Source organism: Aureobasidium subglaciale, assembly GCF_000721755.1.
Source record: "Aureobasidium subglaciale EXF-2481 unplaced genomic scaffold scaffold_11, whole genome shotgun sequence".
In the NCBI taxonomy this organism is placed as follows: Eukaryota; Fungi; Ascomycota; class Dothideomycetes; order Dothideales; family Saccotheciaceae; genus Aureobasidium; species Aureobasidium subglaciale.
Genome location: NW_013566984.1, coordinates 572576 through 586316, shown reverse-complemented (window position 1 = coordinate 586316; position 13741 = coordinate 572576). Strand labels below are relative to the sequence as shown.

General features: G+C 52.5%; 5 protein-coding genes across 5 annotated transcripts; 1 reads left to right on the top strand and 4 right to left on the bottom strand.

Annotated features, from left to right (window-relative positions):
- Positions 1-20: 20 nt before the first annotated feature.
- On the bottom strand, positions 21-863 carry AUEXF2481DRAFT_237844 (uncharacterized protein). The gene has a single exon (XM_013488230.1). It carries the CDS (start codon positions 671-673, stop codon positions 206-208), a length of 468 nt encoding a protein of 155 aa, XP_013343684.1. The 5' UTR covers positions 674-863; the 3' UTR covers positions 21-205.
- Positions 864-1477: 614 nt separating this feature from the next.
- AUEXF2481DRAFT_40399 (uncharacterized protein) lies at positions 1478-5036 on the bottom strand. The gene is made up of 2 exons (XM_013488090.1): positions 4820-5036; positions 1478-4760 (listed from the first exon to the last, which is right to left on the bottom strand). Exons 1-2 carry the CDS (start codon positions 5013-5015, stop codon positions 1711-1713), a joined length of 3246 nt encoding a protein of 1081 aa, XP_013343544.1. The 5' UTR covers positions 5016-5036; the 3' UTR covers positions 1478-1710.
- Positions 5037-5274: 238 nt separating this feature from the next.
- Positions 5275-7532, top strand: AUEXF2481DRAFT_65934 (uncharacterized protein; the record flags this gene model as incomplete). Its single annotated transcript, XM_013488146.1, has 2 exons — positions 5275-5414; positions 5477-7532. 2 exons carry the CDS (start codon positions 5275-5277, stop codon positions 7530-7532), a joined length of 2196 nt encoding a protein of 731 aa, XP_013343600.1.
- Positions 7533-7749: 217 nt separating this feature from the next.
- On the bottom strand, positions 7750-10446 carry AUEXF2481DRAFT_237211 (uncharacterized protein). The gene is made up of 4 exons (XM_013488229.1): positions 10229-10446; positions 10094-10163; positions 8189-10038; positions 7750-8135 (listed from the first exon to the last, which is right to left on the bottom strand). The coding sequence occupies exons 1-4, from the start codon at positions 10246-10248 to the stop codon at positions 7967-7969; spliced, it is 2109 nt and encodes a 702-aa protein (XP_013343683.1). The 5' UTR covers positions 10249-10446; the 3' UTR covers positions 7750-7966.
- A 199-nt stretch (positions 10447-10645) lies between these two features.
- Positions 10646-13707, bottom strand: AUEXF2481DRAFT_29847 (glycoside hydrolase family 31 protein; the record flags this gene model as incomplete). The annotated part of the gene is made up of 3 exons (XM_013488011.1): positions 10646-12737; positions 12795-13569; positions 13620-13707. 3 exons carry the CDS (start codon positions 13705-13707, stop codon positions 10646-10648), a joined length of 2955 nt encoding a protein of 984 aa, XP_013343465.1.
- Positions 13708-13741: the final 34 nt, after the last annotated feature.

The window sequence follows — 13741 nt, the reverse complement described above, 5'->3', positions numbered from 1 at the left end:
GGAGCGCCCTCAGATTAGCCGCCCAGATCGTTCATCGCTATACTCATTGACATCGACTGGAGTTGAGATCATTATCGTGGGTCAGGATGTGCTGAGTGAAGTTCCTTCGACTTTGCAAAGCCAGATAGATTACTAAATAGAACTCTTAGATTCCACACCTCTCAGACTCGGACTTGCTCAACTCCTCCCGGTACGCAATCGACCATCAAACAAAAGGCTCAACAATCGAAGCAGCATCACCCAGTACCCCCATGAATCCTTCAATGATATTACCCGCCGAATCAAAAAGGTCATTCATAGTAAGCCCCTCACAATAAACCCACTCCCCAGAAGCAGCATGCAACGCAGCAGCAACATCATACGCCTGACAGAACTTAGAGGTGTTGAAACTGCAAGCAATACCACCACTGTTATCAGGGATGGCTTGCCAATTGGTGATGCTTCCACAGCGACCGCGGAGGTTGTCGAGGAAACCGCCGGCCCAGTCGCCGGTGCCTTGCGCGGAGGACATGAGGTTGTCGTTCATGTAGACGCCCCAAAAGTTTGAGACGGAGCCGCCCTTTGTGGCGCATTGGTTTGGGGGTTTGGAGTCGCGATTGATGAGGATGGGGGCGGGTGCTGCGAGGACGGTGGTTGCGGCAATGGCGAGGAAAACACTGCTGTTGATGTACATGACGCTGGTGAGTCTTATGTGAAAGAAAACTCGTGTTGTAGAAAATAGAAGTGGTGTTGGTGTGGTGTTGAGATGGGATGAGATGGCAAGAGATTGAGAGGCCACGAGACGAGACTTATTACTTTCTGTCAAGCCTACAAACTCGACTTACTTGCTCGTTCTATTCGTCCATCTTGCGCAACTCGTTCATCGCTGGTAGTAATGCATGATACTTCTCTGACCTTCTCATGCACACTGCCTCGTTACTTGCTGTGCACGTAGTAGTGGTGCATCTGGGATGACAATCATGCATGCTCATATCAGGGGATCAGGCCGAGTCCAAATCTACGTACCGTATTCGAATGTGTTGGATGTCTAAAGTTGTGCCGACTGTTGGATGTTACGTGTTGGACAACACAACATGTCGCGGCTGTCTTGGTTTTGCTGTGTGCCAAACATCCTATGAGGCTGCAGGATAAGCAGGCTGTGCATATCTTTTATGCCGTGCATATATCCAGATTTGACTTACATACCGAACCAGCACCATCGTCCATAGTTTCTATCCACTTGACCTTGATGCAGAAGTGTTTAGAGACTGGTGTAGTCTTTCGGAAGTATCAATGGGGAAAGTCTATACGCGGTGCTCGCTCAGCAACACGATGCACAATCGCCTACTGCATATCGGGATTCGGTTCAGGAAAGGGCTTTTTCCATGTTTAGCAACCTAATGACAATCGCAATTGACGACCATGTGTGAATATGCATGAACGTCATGCCATATGATGAGCCAGTCGTCCTGCATTCCCGAAATGAGCATATCAGTTGTGTGGAAGCAATTAAATGTCCCACAAGCATGGTTGGGGTCATCACCCTGATCTCAACACCGACACTGGCTTGAGGCAGGAACGAGGAGGTCAGGCCACCAATTGCACTTGCTTGTCTTGTTCCAAGTGTCGCCTCTCGGGGAAGCTCTTACTTAGTATTCATACGCCTCGTTATTCGTACGATATAGCGATGAATGGATAGATGTTGATTATTGTGAAATGCATCTCTAGCTTCTAGCTTTTAGTTTCACCGTTCTCCTCTACCTTCAACGTTGGGTCCTCGGCCTCTTTGTTATTATTATCGATAGCAGCTTCCGGCGCTATAGGTAACGGTTTCTCCTTTACGACATCGTTAGTCGTCATTTCCACGTCCTTCTTCAATGGTGGAGGCGGTGGAAGATCGGGCTTCTCCTGAATCACTGCTTTCGCGCCGACGGCGTCGACGAGCGTCTTGCCCATGTCTCCGAAGCCGTCAATCTTACTCAACTTCAAATCAAACAGTTGGGCGTCTTTGAGAAGCCTTTGTTTGCCGGCCATCGTCTTGACATCCACTCCCTGGAACGCTTTGAGCCATTGCTCCTTGTAGTTGGCGAATATCTGGCTGAGGATAACCGTTACATCCATTTCTGCCAGATGCCTGCTCAGAACGCGGTGCAGTGTACCTGTTTCTTTGGTCAATGTCTCCATGTACGCACTGGTGCCATCTGCGTTCTTCTTTGCTTCGGCATCAAAGTCTATTTTCTTCATGGAGTTGACATGCGACGTCGCCCTCGCTGTCATGATTTCGACAAGCTTGTCATGAATCGCCATCTGGTGATCCTGATATAATCTCTTCAGCTTATCGAATTCGCCCAATACTTCAGCTTTGTTGGCCGTGCTCGCGTGTCTGCGGACGGCTTCACGAAGATAAGGTGACATGGCGATGACAAAGCTGAGCGCTTGTGAGGCCAAAGCTAGATGCTTTGTAGTGATATTCTTCAGTCCAGCAATTCGCGTGGCGCCAGCGCCGAGAATGAGTTGCGATGTGCGAGAATTGAAGGTCCTGAGGACGTCAACCAAGGCGGGAACGGCAGCCGAGGTGATTGACGGTATGCTGGTCATCAGCGCAAGGAAGCTGTCAATAGGTTGGAGTAGTGAAATGGCAGATGAAACCAAGATGTAGCGTGTGTCATCGATGTATGCAGGGCGGTTGGTAGATTTGGCATCCGTGCTCTCGCCATTTGACGAAGAACTGGCGTTGTTGGCTTCTGGTCTCGATGCATCTTCCCACACGCGCGTACCCTGGAGCCATATAGGTGGATCTGAGGACATGCCTTGCAGAATGCGAGAGAGTACTGCCTGGTCAGTCTCTTTGAAATCTTTGGCTTCCCATTGATCAGAGTCCAGAGTCTGAGCAATACGCTGATTCTCAGCATCGCCGTATGCTCGTACAAACGTGTTAATCTGTGTGTTCACCAGGGCTTTCAGTTGCGTCCCAGAGCGACCGGAAATGGCCTCGCATTCATCGGCGAATAAGCGGTTGATCGTAAAGTAGCGGAGGAAGCGGTCCAGCGGTAGGTGATTCACCTGCTCGGTGCGTACTTTGAGAATCCGTGTGACTTGGGTATGCGCTACATCGACAGCTTGACCGAGTAGACTGGACATATCGAGTGCCTGGCTTAATTCCTCTTGTATACCATTCATTCTAGGCGCTGGACTTCGAGATCGATCGGCTGGTTTAGTGCTGGGACTCGTGGGGGACTTCAGCGAATCAGGAGCGTCCATGGTACTGGTCAAATCAAGTAGAACCTTGATCTGGATGCTCAGCCGTCGCAAAGCTTCACTAATGTCTGTGTATATGCTGACAACCATATCTTCGGCAGACTCCTCATCCATGGCTCGCAGATTTCTGGCCAGTATAATGGACTTTTCCTGTTGGCTCGCGGCTTTGCTGGTTCGTGTAGCAACTGATGTGACAGACTCATTATCATCATCATTAGAGCTGGGGAGGTGTTTGCGGATCAAGTGTTTCATTTCCCTCATGATGGCTTCCCTGAAATCAGCTGTCGCTTGTGCAGTCTGCGCCGAGTTGCTCAGGCCGTGTAACGAAGCAAGCAGGTCTTTTCGGAATTGGTCATGAATCTCCATGTAAGCAGTTGGGCCAGTCTGCAAGCCTCGTAAGCGCATTGAGGTACTCGCCCAGCGGCGCATGGTGTCTTTTGGTGGAACATTGTCGACGTGTCTCCGTAGGTCCGAGAGCAATGTCTCAAGAAAGCGGGACTCGAAGCCTCTGCCTATGCGGAAGCGTAGTTGATTCATGGAGGCAGAAAGGCCTTGGAGGGCGTGGAGTGAACGCAGGTCGTGCAGTTCTACTGGTTGAGGGTCCGAGGAGGGGTCGGATTGTCCAGACATCAGGCGATCGAGGCGTAGCATTGCACCGGCGGCAGCGTCATATTCCCCTTTTTCGACCAAGTCTTCGCAGTCCTTTGCATCCTGTACCACACGCGCAACCTGATCAACAGCATTGGCAAGCTTCTGCATATTCTGATATTTCCTGCGCAAGTTGGCGACCTCCAAACCGCCCATTGCCATGTCTTGATCCAGCTTTGCCAAGTCAGCTCTCAACTTCTGGATCCTGGTGACAGAGTCCGAAGCCTCTTGCTCCAGATGGCGCAAAGAGCCCAAGGCGGCGAAGAAAGACGTCGAGGCGGAAGAGATGGACTGGATCAGGTGAACCTCTACGGTATCCATATACCAGGATAGCTTCTCTTGCAGGATGGCGTTGCTGGCCAGAGCCTTGCGCGGAGGTAGGGGGACACCATTGGCCGACTGCTCTGGTTTTGCGGTTCCAGGAGCGATTTCTGCGCGTTCGCTGACGACATCGAAGGTTCTTGGATTCTCCAATTGAAAGTTGTCGTCGAAGTAGACATTCGGAATGATCGAAAGAGGAGTGGGTTCGTTCGGTCTGCGGCGAGCGTAGGCACTAGAGCGACGGCGCGGCTGGGGAGGGTCGGCGGGAGAGAGGAGGGAAGCGTTCGAGTTGTGGCGACTGAGGACGGGACTTGACGGCGCATCGTTCTGTTGGCGTTGCAGCGTGTCGCGACGTAATCGATTGAGGCTGTCGAAGAGAGGGCCGAGGCGGGAGATGTAGTCCTTGAAGGCAGACGGATCGACCTTTGGGATATTTGAGAGAGTCACAGGAGGAATGTCGCGCGTGGTCGGGGCCCGGTAGGTCGAGACGGCGGAGGCGGCGGGAGTCAGTCGGCCGGTGCGGACTATGGGAGGTTGCAGGAGGGTAGAGATTGCTATGTCACGTTCAGAGATGCTATGGCGGACGACGAGTTGTGTGGAAGTGGGGGCGCACCATTCTGGCCGGCCTCGTTGAGCGAGTTCGAGGGTCGCGCGGCATGAATGTCTAGAGAGCCGCCTATTGAAGTGGTCGAGACGGTGCTGTCGTTGGACAAGCGACGCGACGGTCGTCTCTGATACGACGAGGGGAAGGGATAGGCCGAGGTCAGCGACGAGGGCGACGAGAGCAGGTCGGCGCTGTCTTCCGACATGTCAAGGACAGTGACGACGAGATCATCTTTGAAGCTCCTCCGCATAAACAACCACCAGCCCAAGCCCGGCCACGTCTACGGAGACGCTCACGCCCACTAGTCCACGCCGACCGCCGACCGCCGATCCGAGCTCGCTCCCGCCACTATTCCCAATCAGGCGGTAATTAGTAGTGAGCACGAACGCGAGTCGACGCCTTGTTTGTCCTGACTTTCTCCTGCGTGTTTACCCCCCATTCTCATAGCACAACACATCGCAAGCATGGATAGAGAGTCTGTCTACACCTTGAGTGTCTTTCCCGAGGACCGCAGCCAGACCGGCCCTGATTCTCGCGGCGCCATACAAGAACAGCTTGTCAACTTCATCTTGGACTTTAACATCCAGAATGCCTTTCTCTACAGGTGTGTTGACCTGTCTACCACTTTGAACAATTGCACAACATCTAACCATGCTTGCGATGCAGAGATCAGATCCGAGAAAATGTCCTCTCCAAGCAGTACTACTGCGACGTCGACATGGCCCACCTCATTGCCTACGACGAGCACTTGGCCCACCGCCTGAATAACGAGCCCGGCGACATGGTCCCGCTGTTTGAAGCTGCCATCAAACATTGCGCCCAGCGCATCGTCTATCCTTCACAGCGCAACATCAATCTGCCTGCGCACCAGCTCCTGCTGCACTCATCTGTCACCCAGACCTTGATCCGCGGCCTCACTGCCATGCACGTCTCTCATCTGGTTCGCATCCCTGGAATCGTCATTGGCGCCAGCACTCTTTCATCGAAAGCCACCGTCTTGCATATCCAGTGTCGCAATTGCCAGCACTCTCAGAACATCTCCGTCTTGGGCGGCTTCTCTGGCCTCACCCTGCCCCGAACCTGCGCTCGTTCTACCCAACCTGGCGAAGACTCGGCAAAATGTCCCCTGGATCCGTATTTTGTCGTCCACGAAAAGTGTCAATTTATCGACCAGCAGGTCATCAAGCTACAAGAAGCGCCCGATGATGTTCCCGTCGGTGAACTGCCTCGCCACATCCACATCTCGGCAGACCGCTACCTGACAAATCGTGTCGTTCCCGGTTCGCGATGCACCGTCATGGGTGTTTTCAGCACATATCAATCAAAAACAAAAGGCTCAGGAGCTGCCGTCGCCATTCGCACTCCATACCTTCGCGCCGTCGGCATACAGACTGACGTCGATCACACTGCCAAAGGTGGTGCTCACTTCACCGACGAGGAGGAGCAAGACTTCTTGGAGATGAGCAGGAGACCCGACCTTTATGAGCGCTTTGCCGAGTGCATTGCACCATCTATCTATGGAAACAAGGACATCAAAAAGGCCATCACTTGCTTGCTTATGGGCGGTAGCAAGAAGATCCTACCTGATGGCATGAAACTTCGTGGTGACATCAACGTCCTGCTTCTTGGTGATCCCGGTACCGCCAAATCTCAACTTCTCAAGTTTGTCGAAAAAGCGGCCCCCATCGCCATTTACACTTCCGGTAAAGGTTCTTCGGCAGCTGGTTTGACGGCTTCGGTGCAACGCGACCAGAACTCTCGCGAGTTCTACCTGGAAGGTGGTGCCATGGTGCTAGCAGACGGTGGTGTAGTATGTATCGATGAGTTTGACAAGATGAGAGATGAAGATCGTGTCGCCATCCACGAAGCCATGGAACAGCAGACCATTTCGATCGCAAAGGCTGGTATCACAACCATTCTCAACGCTCGCACTTCGGTCCTCGCAGCTGCCAACCCTATTTTTGGACGTTACGACGATCTAAAATCTCCTGGTGAGAATATCGACTTTCAAACAACCATTCTCAGCAGATTCGATCTGATCTTCATCGTGAGAGATGAACACGATCGTGCCCGTGATGAACGTATCGCGAAGCACGTCATGGGTATTCACATGGGCGGCAATGGTTACCAAGATCAACAACAAGCCGCACCATCCATTCCGGTCGAGAAGATGAAGCGCTACATTAGCTATTGCAAAACTCGTTGCGCCCCTCGCCTTTCGCCCGAGGCAGCCGAGAAGCTCTCCTCCCACTTCGTCAGTATCAGACGACAAGTCGCACAGGCCGAAGCATCCGCCAACCAGCGTTCAAGCATTCCAATCACCGTCAGACAGCTAGAGTCCCTCGTCCGTATCACCGAAGCCTTGGCCAAGATTTCTCTGTCTCCGATCGCCACAGAACATCATGTCGACGAGGCCATCCGCCTGTTCCTAGGAAGTACCATGGATGCTGTTCTTTCGCAGAATGGAGAGTCCAACGCCGCCAACGCTGCCGGTATCTCTGGAAACCGTGAACTCGTCGACGAAATCTCAAAGGTCGAAGACGAACTGCGAAAGCGCTTACCCATTGGTTACACGGCAAGTCTGGCTACCTTGAGGCGAGAGTTCGTAGACCGCAAAAAGTTCTCGGAGCAATCTCTCAATAGAGCCATCTGGGCACTACAGAAGAGAGATAGCCTACAACTCCGCAAGGGTGGCGCACAAGTGTACAGAAGTGGAGTCTAATGATTTGCGAAATGATGGCGCATGTGTGAAGTGATTGGGAAGGGAGTTCAGCAGGTTGTTATATCGGTTGTACTCAGGTGGCGTTCAGGGCCCGGTGCCGGGAGGTCAAAGGTCAGGCAGATTGCATGCGATTTCAAATCAGATACCATTTCAATTCTTGACATCTTGTCATTGCACACACGCACAAATTTCTCGAAAAGTGTAAAGTGTTGAAAACGTGTTCAGTGTGCTCTCTCCGCTTACATAAACCATCGATCGCTAACCCAAGACAGAGAACATCATCTTTTGGTCTCCAGTCCTGTCTCCCGTCCCATCATGGCCCATCCGCCTCATCTCTTCTAGATTCCGGTTTACGGAAAAAGCGCATATTACGCCAGAGTACCAAAGGGGTCACACAGTCAGGATAGCATGCAGATGCAATGAACCGATCAAAATCACTGCACCTGGCTGACGATCTCGTTCGCCTTGCCCAAGCTCTCAACCATCTGCTGGCACTCTTTGCGCCTGCGAACGGTGTAGTCACTCTCCTTGAGCAAATCGTCGAATTCTTGTGTGCGGTACATTTGCTCCAGAAGCTCGCGCTGCATTTCTTCCTTCGAGAACCTGAAATCAATTTGTTAGCGATAATAAAAAATAGGGCTCGTCGATAAACTTACTGCACCAGAGTCAACATGATGGCTTTGGGAACCATGTCGATCATCGTGCGGCGCACAATATTGAAGTAGCTGGTGATGAGAAGCTTGATGACCTCGACTTCTTCACTCTCCTTCTCACTGAGCGTGCCACTGGCTTTGAGCGTCGGTGGAGGCGCTTCCATGGCGGCCATCTTCTTCTTGTTCTTGCTGGCGAAGAAGCTGCCGAAGAAACCGCCTGCAGCCTCGTTGCCATCAAGAGAAAGCGAAGGGCTTGCCGCACGCGGGGGAACGGCGGAGGGCGGTAGAGGCTTGCCAGTCTTGGGGTCTACTTGAGTAGGTCTGGCGGCATGGCGACGCTCATTGACAATGGCCATGGCTCTGTGTCCATTAAGGAAATCGGGATGGCCAGTGTTGACGTAGCAGGCCTCCATGGCGACAAGGTCCTTGACGAGCTTGTTCGAGGGGTCCATGGACTTCTTGAAGAATGTGATGACAGTTTGGTAGAGTTTCTCCTTGAGGGAAGGATACCTTCTAAACAGCGGCTTGTTCAGGAGTTGACCCAGGATGCGCACAAGCTCGTCATGAACCAAAGAAACACACTTCAAACTAGGGTCTTCCAATCTCTTAATCTGTTGCTTAACGATGAGCTCGAACGCGGTAGTACCGACGAACAGAGCGGGCGAAGAGCCGGAAGAGTTGTAAAGGATAGTGCGGATATCAATATCCTTGACCTGATCAAATGGATCGACAGCCTTGACACCGTTGGCATATAGCTCGTGGAACACAAAGGAAATTCTGGCGCCACCGGAAAGTTCGATGCTCGAGAGTTCCTGGTTGTTTCCCTCAAGAACAGTTCTGTACTCATTCGAGAACTCGGTGATGATATTGAGGACGATGTTCGCGCTGTTACCGAGAATGGAGTCGCCAAGAGTACCAAGCTCGGCCGTGTATTTTTGCAAGGAAGCAGAAATCCTGGCCTTGATGTCGGGTAGTGTTTGTTTAATGTGCATCATGAGGATCAAGTTGAGCTTGCGGGCCAAGTAAGGAGTACCGCAGTAGCTGCTCTTGTTGCGGTAGGCCTTGTGGTTCTCAAAGAAGGCGCGCTCGTGCTCCAGCGCGTAGGAGATGGCCTTTTTGTTCTCGATATCGCGCTGACCACGGTTGACAACGGGCACATATCCCAGTCGTAGAGGAATGATTCTGCCAGCAAGAATGTCAACAACATCAGTGCCGTCGTCCATCAGATCAACCTTTGTCAAGACACCGATGGTGCGCTGACCTTCGGGGTCAACCTCGCGAGCCAGCTTAAGACCGTCCGAGTTTGCCAGATCCGTGTTGGCGGCGGTGACAGCGAGAATGATAGCGTTCGGTTTGCTGATCTGCTTGAGGACCATTTCGCGGATCTGGCGCTCAATGTCGCGGGGTTGATCACCAACAGGCACCTTTGTGAGACCAGGCAAATCGACCAGGGTCAAAGTCAGGACGTTGGGTGAGTAGATGCGCAAATTGATGGGGGCGGGCGAGATGCCACCATTGCGACCAGTCTTGGACTCGGTCTCGCGCACAATCTCCTCGCGGATCTTGTTGAAGTCGTAGAACTTCTGGCCAGGAATATGCAGGAACTCTCCCCACTCATCGACATTGGACTCTTTGTCTGCGGCACCGTCGACAGCCTCAGCGGCGGTGCCGTTCTCTTGCGACTTGGGCAGGGGTGCTCGGTTGATGAGTTGCAGGATGAGCGGGCGTCTTGTCACGATACCAGTTCCTCGCGGCAAGAAGTCCCTGCCGACTATGTTCTCCAGCACCGAACTCTTTCCACTTGACTGGGATCCTACGACGGCGATTTGGGGAAGGTCGATGGGGTTTTGGACCTGTGGGGCGCATGGTTAACATCGAGTCCAGCTAAGGGGTGGGGTAGAGTCGTACGCCAACGGTGGTGAAGACATCTTGCAGTTTGTTCACCAGCGTGATGAGTCCGGGATCATTGACGTTGATGCTTCTGTTGCATGTCGTCAGCATGCGAGGAATTATCGTGGTTGCTGCCTCCTGAACATGACTTACGCGGCTGCATTTGTGGCCATGTCTGGCGGTGAGCTGCGCGGGGGCTTGTTGCGCGCGTTTCGTACGATGCGAGAGTGGCCTAGTAGAGGCTTGCAAAGGTGATGCTGTGGGTCTTGAGAAAAAACAGGCAAGGGTTGCAGTTGCGATATGATCAGGGCCACTGTTTAGTTAGCCTCTTGGGTAGATTGAGAGTAGAGGACGGTTAAATTGCGGCGGGTGACGTTTCGTTGCTCCCTGCAGGCTGCTGCTGCCATCCACCGTCCACCGTTCTCCACAATCCAAGACCCTTTTAACTTCCGCTCTTATCATGCTGCCTCGAGCACAGCCACACCAACGAGGCAGTCGAATTGAATGAGAAGAAATCGAAAAATCGCTGTTCACTGACCAGGACAGTCTCTTGTTCTATCTATCTGCTGTCTATGCAAAGCTGATTTTCCAGCCTCCGCCAATGCTGACTCCTGGCTTCCTGACTACGGCCCAATCTGCCTTGCCTGCTTCTCCACTAATGAAACCGAAGCCAGCTTTCTTGCTCGAACCGCTGCTAGTTGTTCCCTCTTCCGACACATCAACTTCCGTCTTACTCTTCCACGACGACGGTGCATTAACAATCACAATCTTCTCCACTTGGACGTCCTTCATCTGCTGGAGATATTGCGACGTCTTCTTGCCCTTGATGCCAACATCTTCCGATGCGAGGGATGATGTGGCTCCGCTGAAAGTAAACTTGCGATGGATGTATGCACCTTGCTCGTAGTCGTATGACTCGCCATCGTCCAGATAGACCTCACCCTCTGCCTTGCCGTCGTTACCGAGGACCACCACAAGCGTAAAAGGGTCGAACCTCATTAGCCCGCTGGACCTTCTTGGACGATCACGTCTTGGAACAATGTGTCCACCTCTCATGAGAAGCGGGATCCTGTCCAGCGGTGCCTCGATCTTGACGTGGCCAGGGCCGCTGTAGCTTGTGTAATCCGAGTAGTCAAAGTACTTCTCGTTGTCTGGCAGGTACATGTCGACACTGCTTGCACCTTCTTTGGTCACGGGCTTGACCAATAATCCGGTAGATCCGAGATACATCTGATCATCAATAGCAAAGCCCTTCTCATCACCTGGATGTGCGTAGTACATTGGCTGCACGATCGGTGCTCCAGTCTTGCTCGCAGCGTGGAAGGCTGTGTACCATGCAGGAAGCAGGGCATACCGAAGTCTCAACGCTTGCGTGACGATGCCCCTCTCAAGATCGGGCAGAAGGTAAGGTTCGCGGCGGCGGGTATCTATATGGGCGTGTGCGCGGAAGAAGGGGTAGAAAGCTCCAGCCTGGTACCAGCGGGTGAGCAGTTCTCGTGATGGATTGCCGAAGAACCCGCCCACATCGGCTCCGGCGAAGGGGAATCCAGAAACACCCAACGACAGGATCATAGGTAGAGATGCTTCAAGATGCTCCCAATTCGCTTGGTTGTCACCAGTCCACATGGCTCCCATACGCTGCGAACCTGCGTAGAACGAACGGGTCAAGACAAAAGGTCTGACGCCTCCAGCCTTCTCCTCCTCCTTGTTGCGCGACACCAATCCCTCGAAAGTGGCGTTGACCAGTGTAAGGCCGTTGAGGTTGTGCACATCTCTGTGCTCCCAATTACCATGGTGCAGGTTATCTTTCGGCATAGTTGTCTCCGGTCCGTTGAAGACAGAGGGCTCGTTCATATCGTTCCACAACCACAGATTGTGAGCGGATCCCTTGAATTTGGCATACTGGAACAACTGTCCCCACCACTTGCGAGCGGCAGGAGAGAAACAGTCGACCCAGTAGGAAGATCCAGGCCAGCACCAGCCTTCGTATATGTTGCCATCTTTATTGTGAGTCGCCAGATCCTTGGACTTAAGTTCGTCGACGACCGAGTAGCCGCCCTCGTTCTTGATGTGGGGATCGATGATAGCGACGAGTTTTCGCTCGTGATCATCGAGCTGCTTCTGCATACCAATAGGGTTAGGGAAGGTCAGAGGGTCCCAAGTGAAATACTTCTTGCCGTCTGTGTATTCAATGTCGAGCCAGATGACATCGTAAGGGATTTGAGATTTGTCAAACTTGCGATCGACGTCCTTGACGTCTTCATCAGTCACGTAGTTCCAGCGACACTGGTGGTGCGCGATGGCGAACTGCTGGGGGAGCTGAGAGTAGCCAGTCAATTCGGAGAAGGACGAGACGACGTCCTGGGGCGTAGGACCTAGAAACACGAAGATATCAAGCAAGCCAGACTCGGAAAACCAATGGGTTTGTGTATCGGTGTGAGATCCAATACCAAGACTGAGGGGATTTGCACTCGACTTGGACTTGACAATGTCGATCCAGGTTTCGGCAGCGTTGAGCCAAAAGATACCGACAGTCGAGTCCTTCTTATGAGCTTGCATGAAAGGAATTGCACCATAAAGTGTCATCGGACTGTTCATCTCATATTCAAAGACATCGGCATTATACAAGCGATAAGGATCGTTGAAGTTGCCATCGCCGCCACTGTGAAAACGGTCAGTTTCGAGTCACTGCGATGAGAATGAAAAAATTCCGACATACCGAGTTTGTCTCAATGAGAGAGGTCCAGTGTGCTCTGGCACACCAAAAACGTGCTCATAGCCAGGGAAGGTGACGTCGAGGGCCACACTTTCGGGACCTCGAGGCTTGGTGTCTGTGTTTCCACCGAATGCTTCATCCCACCATGTGCTCTCGTCCTCTGTCAGCGCCTTGGGCTCAGTGTTATCGTCTTCGCCTTCTTTCTTCTCTTCTTGTGGCTTGTCGATCTTGGGACGCCAGTGCTCGACGTTCAAAAGACCCCTGTCGTTCAGTTTGATATGTAGTTCTCCATCTCTCTTGAACTCGATGCCGAAAGGAGAGTGACTGATGATAGCCTCGAACTTAGTTCCGAGGCCGTACATAATCTTACTGGTGCCAGGCTGAGCGTCTTGAGCAGCTGCAGCACCAGAGCTGAGCTTAGTCCCACCAACGATGGCCCACTTCTCTGCTTCGTTATAACGCTCTTTCCGAGCCTTTGAACCATGGCGAAGTTCAATTTCGCCTTTCTGACGCTTCTCTTCATCAATGGTGACTCTAACGCTACCAGATTCGAAGAAAGATATTGTGATTGGCAGGCGGACGGGTCGGTCGGAGGTCGTAACAGTCTTGAGGATGGTTCCTGACAACTGGCCCTTCGAGAAAGTGACAGACGCAGAGTCAAGGACGTATGGGCTCACCCACGAGGACGAGGAAGCGGCGGCCGAATCGGCGTATGCTCTGTTACGTTTACAGAAGCCCGACTGATCACACGTCTTGAAGTTCTCGTGTTTCACAGACACTGTATGGTTTAAGCTGTCTGCTGTCTACGGAGCATTGGACCGAACTTACCAGCAGGGTACACTAAGCAGCAAAGAGCTGCGACTAGCAGTAGCAGCTTTGCCCATCTGGACGAGGTTGCTCTAGACATAACAGCCATGATTGACGACGAAGTTGCTGCTACTTGACACTTC

Coding starts and splice junctions, on each gene's coding strand:
- AUEXF2481DRAFT_237844 (XM_013488230.1), bottom strand. CDS start 673: ATGTACATCAACAGCAGTGTTTTCCTCGCCATTGCCGCAACCACCGTC.
- AUEXF2481DRAFT_40399 (XM_013488090.1), bottom strand. CDS start 5,015: ATGTCGGAAGACAGCGCCGACCTGCTCTCGTCGCCCTCGTCGCTGACC. Junction 4,761..4,819: donor CAACGAGGCCGGCCAGAATG/GTGCGCCCCCAC, acceptor AACGTGACATAG/CAATCTCTACCCTCCTGCAA.
- AUEXF2481DRAFT_237211 (XM_013488229.1), bottom strand. CDS start 10,248: ATGGCCACAAATGCAGCCGC. Junction 10,039..10,093: donor ATGTCTTCACCACCGTTGGC/GTACGACTCTAC, acceptor TGCGCCCCACAG/GTCCAAAACCCCATCGACCT. Junction 8,136..8,188: donor ATCATGTTGACTCTGGTGCA/GTAAGTTTATCG, acceptor AATTGATTTCAG/GTTCTCGAAGGAAGAAATGC.